This window comes from Salmo salar, chromosome 16 (assembly GCF_965601325.2).
Source record: "Salmo salar chromosome 16, fSalSal1, whole genome shotgun sequence".
Classification (NCBI taxonomy): domain Eukaryota; kingdom Metazoa; phylum Chordata; class Actinopteri; order Salmoniformes; family Salmonidae; genus Salmo; species Salmo salar.
The window spans coordinates 83,841,722-83,865,274 of record NC_138306.1 but is presented as its reverse complement, the minus strand read 5'-3'; the positions used below and the strand labels follow the sequence as shown (position 1 = coordinate 83,865,274).

The 23,553-nt window shown below is 47.4% G+C and overlaps 2 protein-coding genes across 5 annotated transcripts in view; both read right to left on the bottom strand.

Moving 5' to 3' along the window:
* Positions 1–1,372: 1,372 nt before the first annotated feature.
* Positions 1,373–17,103, bottom strand: nhej1 (nonhomologous end-joining factor 1). 3 transcript variants are annotated; one of them, XM_082963063.1, is made up of 9 exons: positions 17,033–17,103; positions 15,682–15,895; positions 15,537–15,593; positions 15,378–15,491; positions 15,032–15,170; positions 14,886–14,944; positions 2,727–2,925; positions 2,092–2,234; positions 1,373–1,747 (listed from the first exon to the last, which is right to left on the bottom strand). In XM_082963063.1, exons 2-9 carry the CDS (start codon positions 15,862–15,864, stop codon positions 1,667–1,669), a joined length of 975 nt encoding a protein of 324 aa, XP_082819189.1. In that variant the 5' UTR covers positions 15,865–15,895; positions 17,033–17,103; the 3' UTR covers positions 1,373–1,666. The 3 variants fall into 3 exon arrangements, with proteins under 3 accessions (XP_082819189.1, XP_082819187.1, XP_082819188.1); XM_082963061.1 differs by having other exon boundaries at positions 15,378–15,593; positions 17,033–17,102; XM_082963062.1 differs by lacking the exon at positions 17,033–17,103 and adding an exon at positions 16,498–16,952 and having other exon boundaries at positions 15,378–15,593.
* A 1,878-nt stretch (positions 17,104–18,981) lies between these two features.
* Positions 18,982–23,553, bottom strand: part of LOC106574613 (neurobeachin-like protein 1) — a 46,996-nt gene continuing 42,424 nt past the window's right edge. For both annotated transcript variants that reach the window (XM_082963054.1, XM_082963055.1), the window contains one exon: positions 18,982–22,096. In XM_082963054.1, coding sequence (XP_082819180.1) covers positions 21,992–22,096 — 105 coding nt within the window. In that variant the 3' untranslated portion in view covers positions 18,982–21,991. The remainder of the gene's footprint in view (positions 22,097–23,553) is intronic.

The following is a 23,553-nucleotide window of genomic DNA, read 5'->3' as shown; positions in this document are numbered from 1 at the left end:
CAGGGCTCTGTGCAGGCCAGTCAAGTTCTTCCACACCGACCTCAACAAACCATTTCTGTATGAACCTCTCTTTGTGCACATGGGCATTGTCATACTGAAACAGGAAAGGGCCATCTCCAAACTGTTGCCACAAAGTTGGAAGCACATAATGGTCTAGAATGTCATTGTATGCTGTAGGGTTAAGATTTCCCTTCACTGGAACTAAGGGGCCTAGCCCGTACCATGAAAAACAGCTCCAGACCATTATTCCTCCTCCACCAAACATTACAGTTGGCGCTATGCATTCGGGCAGGTAGCACTGTTCCCGAGTTCAATGGCGGTGAGCTTTACACCCCTCCAGCAGACACTTGGCATTGCGCATGGTGATCTTAAGCTTGTGTGCAGCTGCTCAGCCGTGGAAACCCATTTCATGACGCTCCCAACGAACAGCTCTGACGTTGCTTCCAGAGGCAGTTTAGAACTCGATGGTGAGCATTGCAAATGAGTAGAGATGATTTTTACACCCTACGCGCTTCAGCAGTCCTGTTCTGTGAGCTTGTGTGGCCTACCACTTCCTGGTTGAGCTGTTGTTACTCCTAGACATTCCCACTTCACAATAACAGCACTTACAGTTGACCGAGCCAGCTCTAGCAGGGCAGAAAATTTACAAACTGACTTGTTGGAAAAGTTGCATCCTATGACGGTGGCACGTTGAAAGTCACTGAGCTCTTCAGTAAGGCCATGCTACTGCCAATGTTTGTCTATGGAGATTGCATGGCTGTGTGCTCTATTTCATACCCCCACCAGCAACGGTTGTAGCTGATATAGCCGAATCCACTAATTTGAAGGGGTGTCCACATACTTTTGTATATATAGTGTAACATCCATTTGAGACAATGTGCGCTCTTACGTCAGGCATTTCAAACATTTAGTGTCTCCTCTGTAGAGCGGCTGACACATTAAAACTGGGATAAATTGATATCACAAAATGTATAAATATGCATTCTGACTGAGCTATGACAGTGTTCTAACGGCGTTGACTTTTGAAAACAAGCCAAGTCGTAGACCAATGATTGAACAGGACTTCAATAGCATTCCAAGCATTCTACAACACCTTGAGTCAATATCTCACTCTCTCTCGAAAGAAATAAGAATTAATTGCCAACACACTGCCAACCATCCAATAAGGATAAGGCGTCTGGAGCATGCATGAACGAGCCCTGTGGTTGGAGTAGACGCAGGCCTGGTACATTACTGCCATTACAGGACAACTCCATTCTGCCCAGAAGTTGAAACAAGTATTTCATGATGTTCCCAAAATGCAGATCAGTTGCAAATGTGGTGAGGACACAGTCATTGATCCACATCTAACACTTATATTGATAAGACACACTAAATTGTCACACTATTTATTTATTATTTAGACAATTAAAAAATACACATCCATCAAACAATGCCAAGGAAAAACATGCATATCTATCGAATAAAAATAAAAAAGATTAAAAAAAAGGACATATCAGTAGATGAGTACTTGAAAAACATGTCACATGAAGTAAGGTGGTAGTGCTCATAGACGGCGTCCCAAAAGACACCTAATTCCCTACATAGTGCACTACTTTTGACCGTGTCATTTGGGACGTAGTCACAGACAGTCTCCATAGTGTTCGGTGCACTACTGGTTCTGAGGTCATCCAAAAAGCCCCTTAGCTTTCTTCTTCTTGGGTCGCGCGGAGGGCCGATCTGCGGCAGCAGCCATGGGAACTGTAGTCTTTGAGGACGGCAACAGACATTAGAAACAAGGTAAGGATATTATGGTTACATTATAGCCTCCACTCTTCAGTCTGAGGGAGAGGGGTCTAGGCTGGGTTACCATACAGCCCTTAGGCGGCGTTTACACAGGCAGCCCAATTCTGATCTTTTGCCCAATTATTGGCAATACAGCTGATCAGATTGCTCAAAATACCAATTAGTGAAGAAAAAAAATTCACAATTGGGCTGCCTGTGTAAACGCAGCCTTAGTTACATCTGCTGATGTAAAAGGGCTTACCAATAAATCCTATTGGTTCATTCATTATTAATGGTAAATCAGAATCATTGCAGAGTTGACCAGACCTGTTCCTCATTAGGTCTCTCTGAGTCTGTGGTTCTGGCTCGGTCCCCCCGTCCAGTCTGCCTCTTATCCCCCTGGTCCAGCCCGTGGTTCACCTGGTCCAGCCCGTGGTTCACCTGGTCCAGCCCGTGGTTCACCTCCTCTCCTGTAGGGAATAAACAAACCACCAATTCACACCTATAGTGGCCATAATCAGACGCTAAAACCCATTTTTCACACTATTGAGCCGAGCCAAACCAAGCTCAGCTGAGCTGTCCTGGCCACGGCAGCCTTGGTATGAGCTGCAACGTTGCAACACATTTATCAACGTTGCAACAAAGGTATCAAACCGCTTGAGACTCCAACTTTCCCACGCCAGTTGTTGTGTTAAAAGCAGCACTAGCAGGAGAAGTGAAGTGTTTGGGTGATTGATGTTGTTCAGCTAGATTACAGAAATGTCTGGGACAGAATATAGAACTTCATCCCTCCCCCTAGTGATCTCTTATAGAATGTATGTGTGTGTCTGTGTGAGAGAGAGAGAGTGTTGGTAGGACATGCGATCATACAGGTCCAAATCTGAGGCCTTGGGCCACAGAGGTGACGGCAAGGTGGGCGGGATTAGAAAGATCATATGACCAATGAGAGGAGAGGTCCAGACCTGGGGGCTGTGTGCCGCTGGCGGCGTGGTTAGGGTCACGGTCCTCTGTGGTGGATTGGTCCTCTTCGGGGGCGTGTCTCTCAGAGATCTTACGTTTGCGAGCGTTGGTGTTGCCGTAGGACGTGACGGCTGAGTAGAGCTCCTGCAGCTCAGAGTCAAACCCCAGACCGCCCTGCCTCGCACATACCTGTGGCACAGTCTGAGGGAGAGTGAGAGAATGGGAAAGTGAGAAAATTATGACAAATCCAACTAATGTCAAAACTGTTGGCTATCTTTCCATAAATATAAATTAATATTTTCCTGCACACTATATTTTGAGGGGATTAAATGAAAGAAAAATAAGAGTACAAGAAGCAGAGGGAAATGACCAGAAATAAACTGTGACCTGAGCAAACACTAAGCTATCAGAGAGAGCACGAGAGAAAGTGTGAGGGAGAGAAACAGTATGAGGGAACGAGTAAGAGGTATAGAGAAAAACCTACACTAAATGATTGAGAGAGAATAAATGAATGATATGGAAAGCCTATGTCCTTCAGTGTCTGTCAGTCAGTCAGCCTGCCTCCTGCCTGTTGGCCTGCAGCCGTGGCCTGCTTTCCCCAGTCAGTCAGTCAGTCAGTCAGCCTGCCTCCTGCCTGTTGGCCTGCAGCCGTGGCCTGCTTTCCCCAGTCAGTCACACGGTAGAGGTCTGGGGGAGTGACTGAAGGCTGAAGGCCTGATAAGGGTCTAATCTAAGCAGTTTTTCTAGCAGCTCTGGCACAAGGTAGAGACTAGCAGACAGGAACAACACTACAGGAGACAGGAACAACACTACAGGAGACAGGAAACTTCGGTAGGTCTATATAGGCTGCTGCAACTCCGTACTGCACTGTTGTGCACACACACACACACACACACACACACACACACACACACACACACACACACACACACACACACACACACACACACACACACACACACACACACACACACACACACACACACACACACACACACACACACACACACACACACACACACACACACGTTGACGCCACAACCAACTACAAGTCAAGACAGATAACATACTAAACTCATACAGCACGTACACACTATTCATTCTACTCTTTCACTCACTTTTTTCAGTCAAACGGAGAGGACAAACTCTGAATTAGCTGTTCAAATATTGACCGGGAGAAATTGGTGGTCTCGCACTGCTGTCAGTGAGAGGGGCTCCTAAACATACTTGGTCAGGTTTAGAGGTCTGCATTGATTTATTTTAGTTTTTTGTTTGTTTAAATATGGTAAAAATAAATGTATGGTCTGGTCAGGCTTTAGTTCCCCTTTGGGCACAGAGCAACCAATGTGTGGAGGACCAGCGACTCCATAGAAAAGCAGCAAAGCCACCCTTCTCTTCTCCGCTCTCCTCCTCACTCTCTCCGCTCTCCTCCTCACTCTCTCCGCTCTCCTCCTCACTCTCTCCGCTCTCCTCCTCACTCTCTCCGCTCTCCTCCTCACTCTCTCCGCTCTCCTCCTCACTCTCTCCGCTCTCCTCCTCACTCTCTCCGCTCTCCTCCTCACTCTCTCCGCTCTCTCTCCGCTCTCCTCCTCACTCTCTCCGCTCTCCTCCTCACTCTCTCCGCTCTCCTCCTCACTCTCTCCGCTCTCCTCCTCACTCTCTCCGCTCTCCTCCTCACTCTCTCCGCTCTCCTCCTCACTCTCTCCGCTCTCCTCCTCACTCTCTCCGCTCTCTCTCCGCTCTCCTCCTCACTCTCTCCGCTCTCCTCCTCACTCTCTCCGCTCTCCTCCTCACTCTCTCCGCTCTCCTCCTCACTCTCTCCGCTCTCCTCCTCACTCTCTCCGCTCTCCTCCTCACTCTCTCCGCTCTCCTCCTCACTCTCTCCGCTCTCCTCCTCACTCTCTCCGCTCTCCTCCTCACTCTCTCCGCTCTCCTCCTCACTCTCTCCGCTCTCCTCCTCACTCTCTCCGCTCTCCTCCTCACTCTCTCCATCATCTCATTTTCTGTTCCGCACCTTCATCTTTATCATTCAACCTCCGGTTTTCATCCATTTTGTCATTCATGCTATAATTTGGCCCTCGTCTTTTCTCCCACACTTCTATCAATGTTCTCCCCTTGTGCCACACAAACCACTGCATTTCAGTCTAAATAAGTGTTTACTGCATTCAATTCCTGTAACTACAGTGCCTTGGGAAATGTGGAAACTTGCTGTTTTCCCATTTTGTCCCAACCTTCTCCTGTAGGACACATTGGATAACATTTGGCATGCACACCTCTTCTGGCAAATTTGCTCCATTTCTGTCAAGTTGTTTGAGGATCATTGATGGACAGTAATAGTAAAATAATAGTAAGAAAATTGTGAAATCCTTAATGGTGAAACTGCTACGTCTGTTTCTGATGTTACAACAACAAACAAGTTACTGCAAAGAACAAACACTTTTTTTCCTTAAAAAAAAAATCAGACATCATTGCTCACAATATGCACAGCAATATCTTTACCATGCTGCGCGACGTCGCCTCAGCTTGGCAACAAAACAATAATGGTGGTGGGGCGGCCAGCGGTGCTGTTTCCCCTTACAACGGATTACATCTCAGTCAGAGCTGTAACTAGGCCTTTAAACCGGCAAGTGTAAAGCATTCTCAAAAGTATGTCTAATGTATTGGGCCTGTGTCTCAGAGTAGGAGTGTTGTTCTAGGATCAGTTTAGCCTTTTAAAGCATAATGAATAAGGGCATGGACCTGATCCTAGATCAGCCCTCCTGGACGATAAACAACTTAAAACCATAAAAAGGGAAAGAATGACATAAAGAGTTAACAAAACAAAGGTCAAAGGTCAGTTTAAATGGACTACCGTGGTTCAACCACCTCTCTACCTCACAGTTAATAATATTCATCTGGAACCTTCCTGTGGCCTCCACCAGACTGAGTGGCCTGCGCTGTCATAACTGACCAAAGTCCTGCAGTACGGAGAAAGGGGAGGAGCTACTGCTTTGGTGAGCTCACCTGTGTTAGAGTTTGGTTGAGGTTAGGGTCAGTTTAACCTCAGACTGTCAATGAGATGCACGCCAGTCAAGTTCCTTTAGTTGCACCCTCACAAATCTGACCCCTGCCCTCTGCAGGGTTGTTAGACTGCTGGCCATCCATAATCCATACGGGCACCTTAGCCAATCACTGCCCTGCGGCCTAACCAAAGAAAAACAGGGAAGGTGAAAGAAGAGGGGGATAAGTAGGAGGAGGGTGAGGGATGTTGACATTTCCCTCTATTACTAGTGGGTAAACAGCTCTTAGATAGACCAGTCTCTAGGCCGGTGTTGTTTTATGAGATAGACCAGTCTCTAGGCTGGTGTTGTTTTATGAGATACACCAGTCTCTAGGCTGGTGTTGTTTTATGAGATAGACCAGTCTCTAGTCCGGTGTTGTTTTATGAGATACACCAGTCTCTAGGCTGGTGTTGTTTTCTGAGATACACCAGTCTCTAGTCCGGTGTTGTTTTCTGAGATACACCAGTCTCTAGGCTGGTGTTGTTTTCTGAGATACACCAGTCTCTAGGCTGGTGTTGTTTTATGAGATACACCAGTCTCTAAGCTGGTGTTGTTTTCTGAGATACACCAGTCTCTAGGCTGGTGTTGTTTTATGAGATACACCAGTCTCTAGTCCGGTGTTGATTCGCGGCCACCAGAATGACACGTGACTACAGTTTGCATTGAATTGTGGGTCATATCAACCCCAAAAAGTGATCAAAGTTCTTCACTCACTCTCTGGAGCTAAATGGAGGGCTGAGGGGCAACGTTAGTGAACTGGACCTCCACTTAAGATGGCAATCAAACTGCATCCGGTTTTGATAGCGATTCCTCCGAGGGAAAGTGGCTAGCGCGAGGGCTGAGGGGGTAAAAATAACGTGTTTGGACTGCAGCCACTCGCTCTGTCTTTTCTCTATTAGGGAAGAAGGGAGGGAAGAGAAGAGGAAAGAAGGATATTATAAAGATCTTCTCTCATCTTTCTATTTCTCTCCTTCCCTCTGATGATCTCTCCTTCTCTGGTCCTGGCCTACCAGTGGGCCTCCAGTCCAGGATGGTTATTAGGGACTTTACATGCTTATCAGTTAGGAATGATGATGGAGGCCCAGCCCAGAGCCTGGGGCTCCATTACCGCCAGAGGCCTGGGCAGAGGCCTCCCCCTGGGGACACAAGCCCCCCTCCCCACCCCCCTAGTGAGGGGGGAGTGGGCATGAAGTTTCATGAAGAGTACGTCCAGCACATAAACCACTCTCCGCTTTATCACCTGCGGTCAATAAAACATCAGTGAACAAGCAGGATCCACTGACAGACAGCAGCCAGTCACTTCAAGTGTGTTTGTTTCAGTCATTACATCACCCAATCAAATGACAGAGATGGACACCTTTGAACCCAACCTGATACCAAAGAAAGTCAGCACTCAGCTGTGGGACACTGGTCCAGCTGTGAGCGCCTGGGGGCAGTGGGGTCTCCCGAGCAGGTGCTATTCAACCCACAGGGTTGCCAGGTATCCCGTGCGTTATTAACCACAGAGTTGCCAGGTATCCCGTGCGTTATTAACCACAGGGTTGCCAGGTATCCCGTGCGTTATTAACCACAGGGTTGCCAGGTATCCCGTGCGTTATTAACCACAGGGTTGCCAGGTATCCCGTGCGTTATTAACCACAGGGTTGCCAGGTATCCCGTGCGTTATTAACCACAGGGTTGCCAGGTATCCCGTGCGTTATTAACCACAGGGTTGCCAGGTATCCCGTGCGTTATTAACCACAGGGTTGCCAGGTATCCCGTGCGTTATTAACCACAGGGTTGCCAGGTATCCCGTGCGTTATTAACCACAGGGTTGCCAGGTATCCCGTGCGTTATTAACCACAGGGTTGCCAGGTATCCCGTGCGTTATTAACCACAGGGTTGCCAGGTATCCCGTGCATTATTAACCACAGGGTTGCCAGGTATCCCGTGCGTTATTAACCACAGGGTTGCCAGGTATCCCGTGCGTTATTAACCACAGGGTTGCCAGGTATCCCGTGCGTTATTAACCACAGGGTTGCCAGGTATCCCGTGCGTTATTAACCACAGGGTTGCCAGGTATCCCGTGCGTTATTAACCACAGGGTTGCCAGGTATCCCGTGCGTTATTAACCACAGGGTTGCCAGGTATCCCATGCGTTATTAACCACAGGGTTGCCAGATAGTAATTTCACCTCCACTTTTTCCCCAGGGGTTCATGCATTGGCCAAAAGGAATATGAGTCACCGATGCCCTCTAATAGTTCTAGACAGTATTGTAGCAGTGAACGCCAGCTATTGCATCATCCCTGGCAAGGGTTGAACCTGGGTCACTATGACCCCGAAGGCAGACGCATTGGCAACAAACCCGAGATATTAACTCACTTGGGGTAAATCGTATATCGCGGTTCATCAGGGCTAAGTTTGTTACTGTATATACCTACATAACAAACTGAAGCATACAAATATGCCTCTAAAAACTACAAAACCCCCTTCCCTCAAAACAAACCCCTAAAACTACAAAACCCACATAATTCCCTCAAAAATGTGCTTCTAAAAACTACCAAACCCAGCTCATACCTTTAACAACACCCCTCTAAAAAAACTACAAAACCCAGTCCATCACCTCATGCCTCTCCACCAAACTAACAGGGTAATCTAACCCAGGCTGTGCCAGTGAGCCACAGGAGCTGGTCCAACTGACTGTGTCTGGTAGAACAGGGCAACAGGAGCTGGTCCAACTGACTGTGTCTGGTAGAACAGGGCAACAGGAGCTGGTCCAACTGACTGTGTCTGGTAGAACAGGGCAACAGGAGCTGGTCCAACTGACTGTGTCTGGTAGAACAGGGCAACAGGAGCTGGTCCAACTGACTGTGTCTGGTAGAACAGGGCAACAGGAGCTGGTCCAACTGACTGTGTCTGGTAGAACAGGGCAACAGGAGCTGGTCCAACTGACTGTGTCTGGTAGAACAGGGCAACAGGAGCTGGTCCAACTGACTGTGTAGCTGTTAGTTTAATAGGGAGCCCTACCTACAGTCACACTGAGCAGGAATTCCTCAGCCGTGTGTGATAAGGCCCACTCCTGTTGAGAAGACCGCTGTCAATGATTTACCACACAGAAGAGGGAGGGAGAGAGATAGATAGATAGATAGAGGAGGAGGAAAAGGGGAGGGGGGAATGGAGAGGGGGGAGAGAGAGGGCAAGAGAGGGGGGAGGAGGGAGAGAGATAGATAGATAGATAGATAGATAGATAGATAGATAGATAGATAGATAGATAGAGGAGGGAGGAAAGGGGGGAGAGCAAGAGAGAGTGGGAGAAAAGGGGAGAGCGTGGGGGGAGGGAGAGAGAGAGCGTAGGGGGAGGGAGAGAGAGAGAGCAAGAGAGAGGGGGGAGAAGCGGAGAGAGAGAGAGGTGAACGAGAGAAAGACATGGAGAGGAATGCAAGAGAGGATGACCAGAGCATAGAACCATGGCATCAGCTCAGCCACTGATCTCAAAACAGCCTTTATCTATCTAGCAGTGCTTGGACTGATCTAGACAGGAGCTGTATGACAGTTCACACAGGTGGCTGGTCTAGCCTCCTACACACAGGTCTACACTGTCTGCATAGGTTTAAATAGCGCCTGCTGCCCTTTGACACAAACTTTCTCTAGCTTTCCCCACGGCCATCCTCTCACACTCTGTTCAATGAAGACAGAAAATACATGACATCTACATAAAGGGAGATGACATAGGAGCAGCAGAGCCAGATCTGAAGTCCAGAGGTGATGACAGCCTCTGGCAGATGGAGCCCCTGAATAACCAGGGGGGAGATGCTACCCTCAAACCCGCAGTAGCTCCCCACATCCCCTGCTTCCAGACTTCTCCCTACCCCCTCCACCCCCCCGTCCCCCAACCCATAGACCCCCAGGGAGAACCAAATCCACAGCCCTACAGATGGACTAGCATGTTAACTCACTACTGTAAATGCTCCACTCCCCCTCCCCTGATCTGACCAGCCTGTTCCTATCCAGCATGGGTGAGAAGGGGGAGACCACAGGGAACATGTCCCTCCCCTCTTTCACAATGTTTTTCTCCACTCAGCACCAAAACATGCGTCACTGCTGCGGACTGGTCACACACACACACACACACACACACACACACACACACACACACACACACACACACACACAACCTCCCTTCTGAAACCAAAACCATGCGTCATTACCCGGTCCAGTGTGGACAGACAGACACGCCCCTTGCCAGGCCAGATCCACAAGCGCTGACAAAACATCCCCAAAACGGGTCAAAAACAGGTGACAAAACATCCCCAAAACGGGTCAAAAACAGGTGACAAAACATCCCCAAAACGGGTCAAAAACAGGTGAAAACGAGGAAAGCCCAGATGGAGATCAGTGTGAGCTAAAAGAAGGACAGAAGGGTTTTTCACCACAACACTGTCACTCTGGGCCCCTCCACCTCACATCAGAAATGGGCATCTAGATTCCAGCTGAACCCAGGACACGGTATGTGTGTGTGTGTGTGTGTGTGTGTGTGTGTGTGTGTGTGTGTGTGTGTGTGTGTGTGTGTGTGCGAGACAGTGGACGGGTAGTCTAATTCCAACCTCCATGTCAATGTTGACCTGTGGTGGGTGGGGTGTTTCTGTGGGGTGATGAGGGGCTCCAATGGAAAGCTAGAAAGGTACCTGGGTTGACTTTCTCTTCCCCAGTCTGTCTCTTTCCCCTCCTTTCATCTGCACACCTCTCTCATCTTCCTTTCCAGGAGGTCTACTCTACAGTGGAAGAGGATGGCAATAGAAAATCCCCAGTGGTGGGAGGAGAGGGGGGGGGGGGGGGGGGGGGGGGTGGAGCGAAAGAAGGTACAAACCACACCTGGGTTCAAATAGTATTTGAAATACTTTGAGCGGTTCCTTGAGCCTGTCTGGATGGGCAATGTTTGCACTTTTGGTACCATTCCATTGGTCCCTTTGCGCCAGGCAAGCTCAATCAAGCAGAGCGCAAGTATTTGAAAGATTTCAAAAGCTATTTGAACCCAGGTCTGTTGACAAATAGAGAAGTCTTTCCTTTCATTTGCAGGAAAACCATTCTCCAAAAATACCCTGGCTCACCACTTTGAAGGCCAGATATGTCATTCTAAATGTGTTTGCCCACAGATAAAGGCATCTTTCAGTTGCCATTGAGTAAGAGTCACCATCAAATGTAGGTGCCGTGTTGACTGAGGTGAGCGGAGGTGAAGGGGGCATTATCTGGGCCTGGGTTCCCAGCATAGCCTTACGAGCCGAAGGCTAAAACAGATCCTAGTATAGACCTACGAGCTGAAGGCTGGAGGCTGAAACAGATCCTAGTATAGACCTACGAGCCGAAGGCTGAAACAGATCCTAGTATAGACCTACGAGCTGAAGGCTGGAGGCTAAAACAGATCCTAGTATAGACCTACGAGCTGAAGGCTGGAGGCTGAAACAGATCCTAGTATAGACCTACGAGCTGAAGGCTGAAACAGATCCTAGTATAGACCTACGAGCTGAAGGCTGAAACAGATCCTAGTATAGACCTACGAGCTGAAGGCTGGAGGCTAAAACAGATCCTAGTATAGCCCTACGAGCTGAAGGCTGGAGGCTAAAACAGATCCTAGTATAGACCTACGAGCTAAAAGCTGGAGGCTAAAACAGATCCTAGTATAGACCTACGAGCTAAAAGCTGGAGGCTAAAACAGATCCCAGTATAGCCCTACGAGCCGAAGGCTAAAACAGATTTTATTTTATTTATTTTAATTTAACCTTTATTTAACTAGGCAAGTCAGTAAAGAACAAATTCTTATTTACAATGACAGCCTACACTGGCCAAACCCGGACGACGCTGGGCCAATTGTGCGCCGCCCTATGGGACACCCAAACACGGCCAGTTGTGATACAGCCTGGATTCGAACCTGGGTGTCTGTAGTGACGCCTCAAGCACTGAGATGAAGTGCCTTTGACCGCTGCATCTCAGTGCTTGTATAGTCCTACGAGCTGAAGGCTAAAACAGATCCCAGTATAACCCAACAAGCTGAAGGCTGAAGGCTAAAACAGATCCCAGTATAGCCCAACGAGCTGAAGGCTGGAGGCTAAAACAGATCCCAGTATAGCCCAACGAGCTGAAGGCTGGAGGCTAAAACAGATCCCAGTATAGCCCAACGAGCTGAAGGCTGGAGGCTAAAACAGATCCCAGTATAGCCCAACGAGCTGAAGGCTGGAGGCTAAAACAGATCCCAGTATAGCCCAACGAGCTGAAGGCTGGAGGCTAAAACAGATCCCAGTATAGCCCAACGAGCTGAAGGCTGGAGGCTAAAACAGATCCCAGTATAGCCCAACGAGCTGAAGGCTGGAGGCTAAAACAGATCCCAGTATAGCCCAACGAGCTGAAGGCTGGAGGCTAAAACAGAGCCGACTTAAGAGGGAAGACGAACAGCAAGACACCAGGAGAGACAGATGGACACAAAGGTACACAGAGAGTCTTCCCAGAGGGGGAAACGCAAACAGAGACACCACCTCCTCCACCCATCTGTCTACTGGTTAGGCCATGAGCCCAAAGGAATGGCTGGCCACAGATGCCACCTCCCTCTCCAGTGTGTGTGTTGCCTTGACACTTCGCAGTGAAATTTTTCCAGACACTTAATTTCAGTTTGGACTTTGGTCCGTGGCGGCCTGTCGGCGCTCAGTGGAATTTGCCGTGGCCGGGAGAAGAAGGGTGTGAGGTGTGTGTACTTTGATCTGAGAGGAGGAAAGGCCACGTTCCCCTGCATGCATTGCCATTCTCTTTATGGGCCAGGTCCAGATGAGCATTTCCCCAAACCTCCAGGGAGGCTTACTACAGTAAGGTCCGAGCCCAAGTTAGAGGGCCTCGACGGGGTCAGGAAGGAGGACGAGTACCCACTACCCTCCGTACGGGACAGGAGGGAGGGAGAGTGGACCCTGCCTGCCCCGTTTCACACTGCAGAGTTCAGACAGAAATCCATCTCTACATTCCCCAGGACACTTTGAAATGCCAACACATACACACAGGTCAGGGATGGGGGTCAATGAAGCAGCGACTGAGAAATTCCACATCCTACCACACACTCAAACTGAAACACACTCAACACACCAACTAAACACATGCTCATTAAACTACCAGGGCACCAAACAAACACACACATCAACTGCATGCATCCCACTACTACTGTTAACACGAGCAATTCAGACAATTTATTTTGAGCGTAAATAGGAAGTATTCAAGGTCTATTCTTACAATAAAGCACTATTTTGGACAAACAAATGATCTAACTTTGTGTTTGCATAATCTGCTATATATTTTATAGTATTTTTATCAAAGGAGGCCTGACTGCACATACACTCTCCACCGTATTTAAACAGCTACAACTTTCTACTCTCTTCCAGCATGTTTCCTATGAGGCGACAGGACACAAAGTCACCTTTTATTTGGTGGTATTTCCATCCATGTTTTACCGTTTAGATTAGAAATGAAAGCACTGTGTTTCTAGTCCCTCCATTTGAAGGTGTCATAAGTATTTGGAAAAAATGCACTTAGTGTATTAAAGTAGTCAAACGTTTAGTATTTGGTCACATATTCCTAGCACACAATGACTACATCAAGCTTGTGACTTTACAATCTTGTTCGATGCCTTTGCAGTTTGTTGGGAATAGGAACTGAATGTAGGAACTGAATGTTGAATAACATTGTGTCATTTTGGAGTCACATTTATTGGAAATAAGAATAGAATGTTTCTAAACACTTCTACAATAATGTTGATGCTACCATGATTGCGCATAATCGTGGATAATGACAGAACGTTAGAGGCAAAATGATACCCTCCTAAAACATGCTAACCTCTTAAAATGACCAATAACAGGGGAGGGTAGCATTTTGAGGGGGTAAGAGCAAGGACCCAGCCCTCACCAGGCGACCCAGGAGACGACGCACCAGAGGAGCGTAAATCTCTATAATCTGGATGACGGAGTGCACGACGATCGACTAAGAAAGTTGATTTCCCCCGAGCGGACCCATCATAAGTGCAAAGTAGAGCGGTGACGGTCATGGAATTTTGGATGACGGTTATTGGTCAGCATAATGACCGTGGTCAGCGTTGTAATCGTTTGAATAGCAAAATGTTTCAGTTCATTTTTTATTTTAAAGACGCATATTTTCTTCTCTCCTCCACTCCTGCATGTGCTGCAGGAAGTGGGGCGTTGCCTAGGCAACCAACGCCTTGTTTGCTACAGCAAGGAGCAACAAAGTCTCCTTATGTTGTAAAGAGTCCATGTAACCGTAGAAACAGACAACGAATGCCCATCCGTCCCATCTTCAGTCAGCTGTTCCTTCCATGTTTTTTTTAATAGGTTTTGACAGTTATTTTATTTTCATGGAGGTCTTCATCCATAATCGTCGGTTACGTGATCATACGGTAATTGCGCCAGCCCTTGTGCCAAGGTGATGACCGAGGCGGCAGCAGTAAGAGGTTTATCAGCTCCTTCTCCCCTGAAGAGGCCACCGAGGCCAATGTGGAGATACACCAGCGCATCGTGTCCTCCAAGCCTCTTTACCTGGCTTTAACCCAACGGGAAATTTACTTGGCCATGATCCAGCCAAACCTAGCACCTCCCACCAGCCACCTCATGGCTACAATGCCCCTAGAACAGAACAAACTACATCCACCAATCGGCTGAGCAAGAACCCAGTCGTCACTGGACGACCCAGGGTGCCATGCAACTGAGCACAATGAGCGCCTTGTGCAAACAAAGCATTTCCTTTAAAGCCTGAACACACGATTGTCTTTCAGGTCTAGATAAAGGTTCAACTACAACTTCATTATAAAAATAACAACTGTCATTTACAAAAGTGTGGACACACTACTGTCAGTGATCACTGGATAAAACAAAGACAGACAACCATCCAATAAGTAGAACACTGCCTTGTTTATGGAAGACCACGCTCAGAGAGACACACCAACACAAAATATTGCAGCAGAAACCTGGTTTATTGTGGCTTACTTATTACTAAGCTGAGTATTCAAAGGCAGCTCTTGCCAGGCTTCCACTTTCCCAGTAATATATTCCTCCTAACTATCCATGTTCAGTATGCCTGAGATTGTGACTGAAACTTACCTGTGTCAGGAAGTTCTCTCTGTAGCTCTGTTCCTCAAACAACTCTGTCTGCAATCGCTCTGCAAAACACAAACACCAACGAGAGGAACAGGTGTGTATGTTGTGTTTAATGAGTGTATTTTTGTTTCTCTGCACGTAGAGCCTACCTCTGCTCAGCACTGCCCCATTGTCCCTGTAGTCTTGGAGCTCAGTGTCTTTCCTGGCCAGCAGAGCTCCCAGTTGGCCCACCTGTCTCTGCAGTAACCTGCTCATCAACAGCAGGGGGCGCACAAGCTGACTGCACACCTGATAGAACACACCAATACACATTACAACCATTAGTCATGGAGCGCGCGCGCACACACACACACACACACACACACACACACACACACACACACACACACACACACACACACACACACACACACACACACACACACACTGGGCTTGCATAAAAACACACAAAAGTTCAGTACAGAGTTGGTGTTCAGTTAAGTCTATGGATCGTACCAAAGCAACAGGGGCAGGGGTGCAGCGGAATTCCCAGTAGAAAGGCACCCCAGCCAGCTCACTCTTCAACTTCAGGTTGATGTTACCGCCGTGGTGGTTGAGGGAGAACTGAGGCTCACCCCCATCCTCCACCCGTCCAGACAGACAGGGGTGAGCCACCTCACACATGTGAGAGAAGAAGGCGTGGACGGGAGCCCGCAATCGCCGGTTCAGCTCCTGTTATGACAGAGAGGACATTTTTTTCAAAGGCTGTAGAAATGTACTTTAGTTTGAGTGTGTGTACATATGTGTGTGTCCTCCTTGCCTGAGCTCTGTCCTGGATGGCCCTGGTGTCCATCTCCTCCTCCCACACAGAGTGCAGGTCCGTGAGCAGGATGCGGTACGCTGTGTCCCCAAACCAGGTCTTGGCCAGGAGCTGAGACCCACTGATACACACTGGTACCCAGGGACAGTCCAGCAGATCTCCATCCACTGCATCTCTCTCCATGGCAGACTATCACCAGGCCAGTACCAGCCACCTGGAGAGATAATGTAACATTACACCCATCTCTCTCCATGGCAGACTATCACCAGGCCAGTACCAGCCACCTGGAGAGATAATGTAACATTACTCCCATCTCTCTCCATGGCAGACTATCACCAGGCCAGTACCAGCCACCTGGAGAGATAATGTAACATTACTCCCATCTCTCTCCATGGCAGACTATCACCAGGCCAGTACCAGCCACCTGGAGAGATAATGTAACATTACTCCCATCTCTCTCCATGGCAGACTATCACCAGGCCAGTACCAGCCACCTGGAGAGATAATGTAACATTACACCCATCTCTCTCCATGGCAGACTATCACCAGGCCAGTACCAGCCACCTGGAGAGATAATGTAACATTACTCCCATCTCTCTCCATGGCAGACTATCACCAGGCCAGCACCAGCCACCTAGAGGGCTGAGGAGCAACCAGGTTGTCATATTTCCCTTGTCTTGTGAATGAACTCCAAACATGAAAGGCTGTGGTTATCTAGGATCATGCACATTGCTGTCTTATAGTAGAGGCATCATCTGCTTGCCATCACTTGACAGAAGCACAAGTCATATAATGGCAACGTCTCTGTTCGCTTACTTTGACACTGGTTGGATGGAGTCAGTGAGTCGCTAAATCAGCCACGTTAAAGTACGAGACTCAGTCTGGACACAGATCTGTTAAAACGTGTTAGACGCCGCCGTCCTAACCGCATAATCACACACCATCTATACGAGCCGACCACTAGCAGCAACTTGAGGTTGTTGGGGATATGTAAGGAGGTTGTTTTCGGGAATACTTGGTATTTCTAGCAAATGCCATTATTTTACAGCGCATATTTCTGAGGTTAGTGAGCAAACTGATGTCATGCAAATGGTAAATAGAAAACGAAGCCAACTCGCTTTATGCAACGTTTACGTTAGCTTGCTTTATCATGCGACAATATATAGGAAGTGAATATTCAACAAGCCAAGACAGTATCAAAGTAACGTTATGCATGCAGTACGCGACAAAAAGTATTTAGCATACTTTTCATTAATTGTGCTTATTCAATTTACGTAAATGATATGAAAATATTCAGGTTGGGAACAGTTTATTATTAAAAAAAATTATTCCCGAGAACGAAAGCACATACCAACGTTTGGGAACGGTCCTGCGGTCAAAACATTCCTCCGCTTTCACTGAAACAAAACCTCTCATTAAATTAGTTCCGCTTTAGAGGCCCTGTCCTATTTTATCAATAAAAAAACCTAATTCTTCTTAACTCAATTCTTTGATAAAATAAACATTTGAATTAATCCTTAGATAACCTAATCAGATAATTTCCTAAGTAAAAGGCAATGAACTTGACAAAATAGGCTGCCAAAAAATATATATTTTTGCTACATCCCATAATAATCTCTGTGGTCTCTGTTGCGCCTGTGATACGGGGAATGAGGTGTCTCCACGACCCTGGGTCTCTCCTTGCCTGGCTTGCTGCCTCTGGTGCTTCTGGTAGGGGAGGAGCTGCTGGGGGTGAGGGGGTCGGAGGAGGAGATGGGGGTGAGAAGACCAGTCCGCTGCGGAGTGGTGACATGTCGATCTCTGAGAGGAGGGACCACTGTCCAGAGTCTGAGCCAGCTCCGGTGGGGAGATTGTCACTGCTGAGCCAGGAGTTGAGTGTGGTGAGTGGTTCTGTGCTGGAGCTGGCTCCTCCTGATCTCTGGGTGTGCCTGTCAGTGTTGCTGCCACCGCTGGTTTGGCCAACACGTAGATCTGGAGGGTTGGACTCACACAGCATGCTACCGAGGAAGGATGAACTATCTAGGGTCCAGGTTTCCAGGTCTGGAGAAGGTGTGTCGGTGGCCCGTGAGCCGAGGTGCGGCAGAGGGCTCTGGCTCAGAGGGTCGGATAACGGAGGGATGAACGGGGGGGAGATTAACTGAGAGCAGAGAGTCGGGCTGGTTCTCTGGGCGGCGGGCAGACCTCCAGATCTCCAGTCCAGGCCTCCCCCACCCCCTCATATGGGTGTCGGCACAGTGGCAGTGTTCTCGGTCCAGGCCCCCAGCAGCCGTGGTGGGGCCAGGTCGATCAGTGTAGGGGACCTGAGGGCAGTGCTCGGGGCGTTCGTAAATCCACTCTCGGAGCGTTCAGAGTGCACACTGGACACTCTGGTCGAGGAGTAGGGTTGATCCGAGTGTTCTGACCTCACAACGGCTGTCAAGCACCCAAGCTAACTGGCTCAAGTTAGCTAGCTTGCAAGCTACTTCCAGACATAAATTAGAGAACACATCACTGACCATTTCTCACCCTAGCAGAGATGGTTAGGCAGTTTTCATGTTATCTAGAACGTTGGTGACTGCAACTGTGCTGCTGGCAACAATTTCATTTACTGACACTGGTCATATACGGGTGTTGAGCGTTCGTAAATTTATCAATTATTCTGCGCTCTGGCACACTCAGACGAGTGTTCTGAACTCGGAGTAGATAGCCAGAGGGAAGTTACGAACGCACCCCGTGTTCAGCAGTGTAGGCGCTGCAAGCAGCTTATTGCCCGTTATGTACTAGACATACATTTTCATGGTTGTTGGTCGCCCCCTAGTGAAATATTTATGTATTTAAAATATAAACGCCAATACACCGATTGTACAAAACATTAGGAACACCTGCTCTTTCCACGACAGACTGACCAGGTGAATTATATCATCCCTTATTGAAGTCACCTGTTAAATCCACAGGGTGAAACGGCAAGACAAAAATATTTAAGTGCCTTTGAACGGGGTATGTTAGTACGTGCAAAGTGCATCGGTTTGTGTCAAGAACTGCAACGTTGCTGGGTTGTTTATGATCAACAGTTCCCTGTGTGTATCAAGAATGTTCCACCAGCCAAAGGACATCCAGCAAACTTGACACAACTGTGGGAAGCATTGGAGTCAACATGGGCCAGCATCCCTGTGGAACGCTTTCGGCACCTTGTAGAGTCCATGCCCCACCGAATTGAGGCTGTTCTGAGGGCAAAAGAGGGTACTCGAAATTAGGAAGGTGTTCCTAATGTTTTGTACACAGTGTCCTATTTTCACAGCTACAATCAGCCATACATATGAATTACATTTTTGACAAGACTTTAATGATTACTTTCCACTTGTGTATACAAAGCAGTTTGTCTGTACAGAATGGACCAGGGAGACATTTAAAACAATCACTTACAATTTAGTACCTGGAAAGTGCAAAAAGTACATTTAAAATCCACTAAAATAAAAATCATGCTGTACATTATACACCAGTATTTATAAATCAGATATACACACACATCCATTTGGTGACAGTCACAGAGCAAGCAGCTAAGGTAAGACACCAATATATTTCCGATTTTTAGTCTAATTTGTTTACAGTTCTAGATTCTTGGTTCCTATTGGATGTTACGTTTGTGGAATGCTGCTATCCATGGGTTATCATGGAGGGAGGGGTAACAAGGAATTCTACACACTAACCGGATAATTGTCTGTATGATGCAACGTGGATAAAAAGGCACTGTTTCAGTGGTGGGGTTGGAAGAAAGTCCTAAAACAAGATGGTGGTGTCGTCTGACTGACAAACTAAGATTGACAAAAACAGAAACATTTATTAAATACGTCCTTTGGAAAAAATGATTAACACATCCTGATGAGAATGGAAACTGATTAAAGGAGTATGCCATCGAGACGAGACACATCAGCATAAACAATTAGAAATAAACATGTATTGAAACGGCCTCGTTTAAAAAAGGGCACACGTTGGTCTGTGATTGCAATCTCCGGACAGATTGCGGACACTTAAAAGACCAAAAAACAACCACACTGTACATAGAAGTCTGATCCCTAACCTATAACCACCATAGAATCAGAATGAATGATTCTAAGTCCATGATAGATAAGAACCAGAATCACTGAATTATTATCAAGAAGGCAAATGATATGATAAGGAATTTGGCATTTTAAGAAACTGTCATCATGGACATACACATCCACATTATGCAACAGATGACCTACCCCGACCAAACTGTCATTTTGATTTGACAGGAGCATAACAACCATAAGGATTCAATGGGGGGTGAAATCATTCAGAATCTCAAACAGACATGAAATCTCAAAAGCCACATTAGGCCTGGTTCACAGACACACGTTTAGTGACGTTACTGCATTTCTGGAACTCCAGAGGACCTTAACTAGCTGACATGGCTCCCACTAAGAGACAATTATGGAAGGAGGAGGAACACTGAGGTGATTCTGACTGTTGGAAGATGACAGCTGTTTGGGCCGTCCCTTGGCAGAATAAGTCTCATCTCCCAAGTCTCGTCGTCCCTGTCAGAAAAAACAGGAAACCTGGAGATTTTTTTTTAGTTCAGCCTTGACAAGAAGAGGCTGGAATGTACCAATGCACAGTCAGCAGAGCAGAGGAAAGAACTGTATTGCTGTAACACTGACATCTCAAAAGCCCTTAGAAAGTCTCCCCTCCCATTCTGAAAGGTGGATCGATCCACCGTCTTTAGTTTTTTGCCGCATAAATCTTTGTTGAACAACTGAAGCACCACTTAAAAACATACAAATAATGTAGTGTGAATTTAAATAGCCTATGGGAAAAAAGCTTGTTTTCATTCATAAATAAACATTGATTCAAGTAACATAAAAACATTCTAGGATGAATCTAGCGCTAAACATTGCACACTAAGCCAGGTTCAGTATGGTTTGTCCCTCCAAAGCATGCGGTCTAACACAAGTGTAGTGATGGGCTGTATGAGAAGCTTGCAGTGTGTGTAAGAGTGTAGTGTTCGAGGGGAGCGAGTCCTTTGGGCACGGTATGGGGTAGCTAGTGATTCTACAACACCTGGCTTCTCTCTTCTTCTGTAGTGTCAAACTAGCGGACTTTGGGTGCGTTCCAGGTCGTCTTTATTGATTATCAGATCTCACAACGCCTGGAGAAGTGTTCAGCATCTCAGGAACCACATTAAATGTGATATAGAAATCTACTGAGATTGCAATAGAGATGACATGGAACGCAGTCAGAGGCTTCTCCAATAGGGAGGGGTCTATGCATGTGTATATTAGCAAACAAGTGTGTGTGTCAGGCTTAGTACGAGTGTTGGATACCCTAGGGCCCCGTCCTCTATACTAAATGAGGAGTGGGCCGGAAATGCCACGCAAAACACAACCTAACCACAGACCTTATACACATGCACCCATCTGTAAAAAAAACTACAATTATCAGTAACACCAAACACAAATACAAAAACATTGTATTGTGACTGAACATAGCCCCTTACTGCTGCCTAGGAGCCCTGAGGTATCGGTCACAGCCTAGTCAGACTGGAAGGCAAAATCAAGTCAACAACGACCACTGGAGAAAACAACCAGCGAGAGACAACACACAGAAACACAAAGAGCGAACATACACAAATACACTGGTCAGTGGTCTCGGGTTCAGGGCTCGGAGAAGTGGGTCATCTTGATGACCAGAGAAATATAATTCCCATTGTAGTCAGTGTTATGTGATGGGTGGACCTTCAACCAGGTTAAGTGTTCCCATTGGAGTAATTACATTTATACGTTGGGGATCCCCTTCGTTCCTTGGGCCTGAGAGGTGGAGGGGTCAGAGGTCAGCTCAGACTGCTGTAGTGTGGGTCTGCATAGAGGGTCTCTGGTAGTGGGAGCCACTGGCCTGACCGTGCTAGTGATGATGATGGAGGAAGATGAAGAGTAATGGCCATGGGTGTCATTGAAGGGGAGGGGGTGTGAGGGGATGTATGCACCTACAGTTGGATCAGAAACTCGACGCCCGCGCCGGTTGGTCCGTCTTGACCTTCCCTACTCATCCGCCTAACCTTTACACACAGTTAAAACACACACACACACCCAGTCTTCCACCCACTCGTGGGTCAGTGTCCTTCCCAAGTCAGAGGGAGGAACAGAAAAGGAGAGTAAGATTCCCCCAAAACAGTCATCAGTCAATCAAAACGAGGGGTGGTTCAATCTGATTGGGTAGACTGATGATTGGCAGGGCTGGCGGGCCAATCAGGCAGGCAGCAGGGTGAGGGGGTGTGGTGGTAGTGGAGAGGGGGTTGGAAGGGGTGGTGGTGGGGTCAGTTCTGGTTGCAGGCTGGTTGGTACTCTGTCTCTCCAGAGGAGATCTGGGTCAGGCGCTTGCTGGAGCCCCACAGCTTACGAGTGATCTGGCCTGAACGCATCTGAGAACAGTGGAGGAAAGGAGGAGGAAGTGAGGAAGAGGAGAGACAGATGAGGCGGAGGAGGAGGAGGAAAGTGTGAAGTCAAAAGAAACAAACAAAAAGCAGGATATGATTTATGAGTGATCGGTTAGTTCAGAAATGTTGGAATGACCTCGTGCCAGTTCAAAACCAAAGCTTGGTTCACTTTCAGGCAGGTCCATTTGTATAAAAGAAAAGGGGAGAGAAGTTGGGAGGGGATCAAATTATCAATTGATTCGAGGGTGATTCCCTGTGTCCCTCCCACTCCCATCATTACAGCCCCAGAGTTTTAACCTTACATCATTACAGCCCCAGAGTTTTAACCTTACATCATTACAGCCCCAGAGTTTTAACCTTACATCATTACAGCCCCAGAGTTTTAACCTTACATCATTACAGCCCCAGAGTTTTAACCTTACATCATTACAGCCCCAGAGTTTTAACCTTACATCATTACAGCCCCAGAGTTTTAACCTTACATCATTACAGCCCCAGAGTTTTAACCTTACATCATTACAGCCCCAGAGTTTTAACCTTACATCATTACAGCCCCAGAGTTAACCTTACATCATTACAGCCCCAGAGTTTTAACCTTACATCATTACAGCCCCAGAGTTAACCTTACTTTCATGTCTACCAGCAGGGAGGAAGAAATCAGGGTTAAACCATTTTCACTTGAAGAGCAGGAAGACAATAAGGGTTAAACCATTTCCACTTGAGGAGCAGGTGGGAATAAATTACAGCCTAGTGTATCTTATTATAGCGTAGCTTATTACTAATATAGTTTATATGGCTTGAATTTGCAGAGGTGTTTCATCCAAGGCAATTCACAGCATTTGTCACAAATACATACTAAATCAGTCAATAGTAATGACACTTCCGGTAAACAATATTGGACAACACCATCCCAAGGCCCAAAAAGAAGTCATTCCTCGGTTAGAATGAGGTAAACGGAAGCCCATGTTTTCATTTCACAGTAATATTCCAGGAGAGGGTGTGTTGTATTCATTCAGAGGGGTTTATGGAATGTCTCAAGTGTTACTGTGTCTGTGTGTCTGTGTGTGTGTGTGGTCACCAATCCTTGCAGGGCGAGAATGGGCCAGGGTCCTGCTCACTCTGGGGCATACGCCCCAGAAACAGGGTCATACGCCCCAGAAACAGGGTCATACGCCCCAGAAACAGGGTCATACGCCCCAGAAACAGGGTCATACGCCCCAGAAACAGGGTCATACGCCCCAGAAACAGGGTCATACGCCCCAGAAACAGGGTCATATGCCCCAGAAACAGGGTCATGTTCATTAGGGCACGCAACGGAACATTACTTAAAGTCTTACAACAGAAAATGGGAAAAAAAGTCCAGGTAGCTCCTCCGCTGTTTGTCAGTTTTCTTCTGTTTGGTGCCTAATGAACACAACCAAGGTGTATGTGGCTAACGAAGG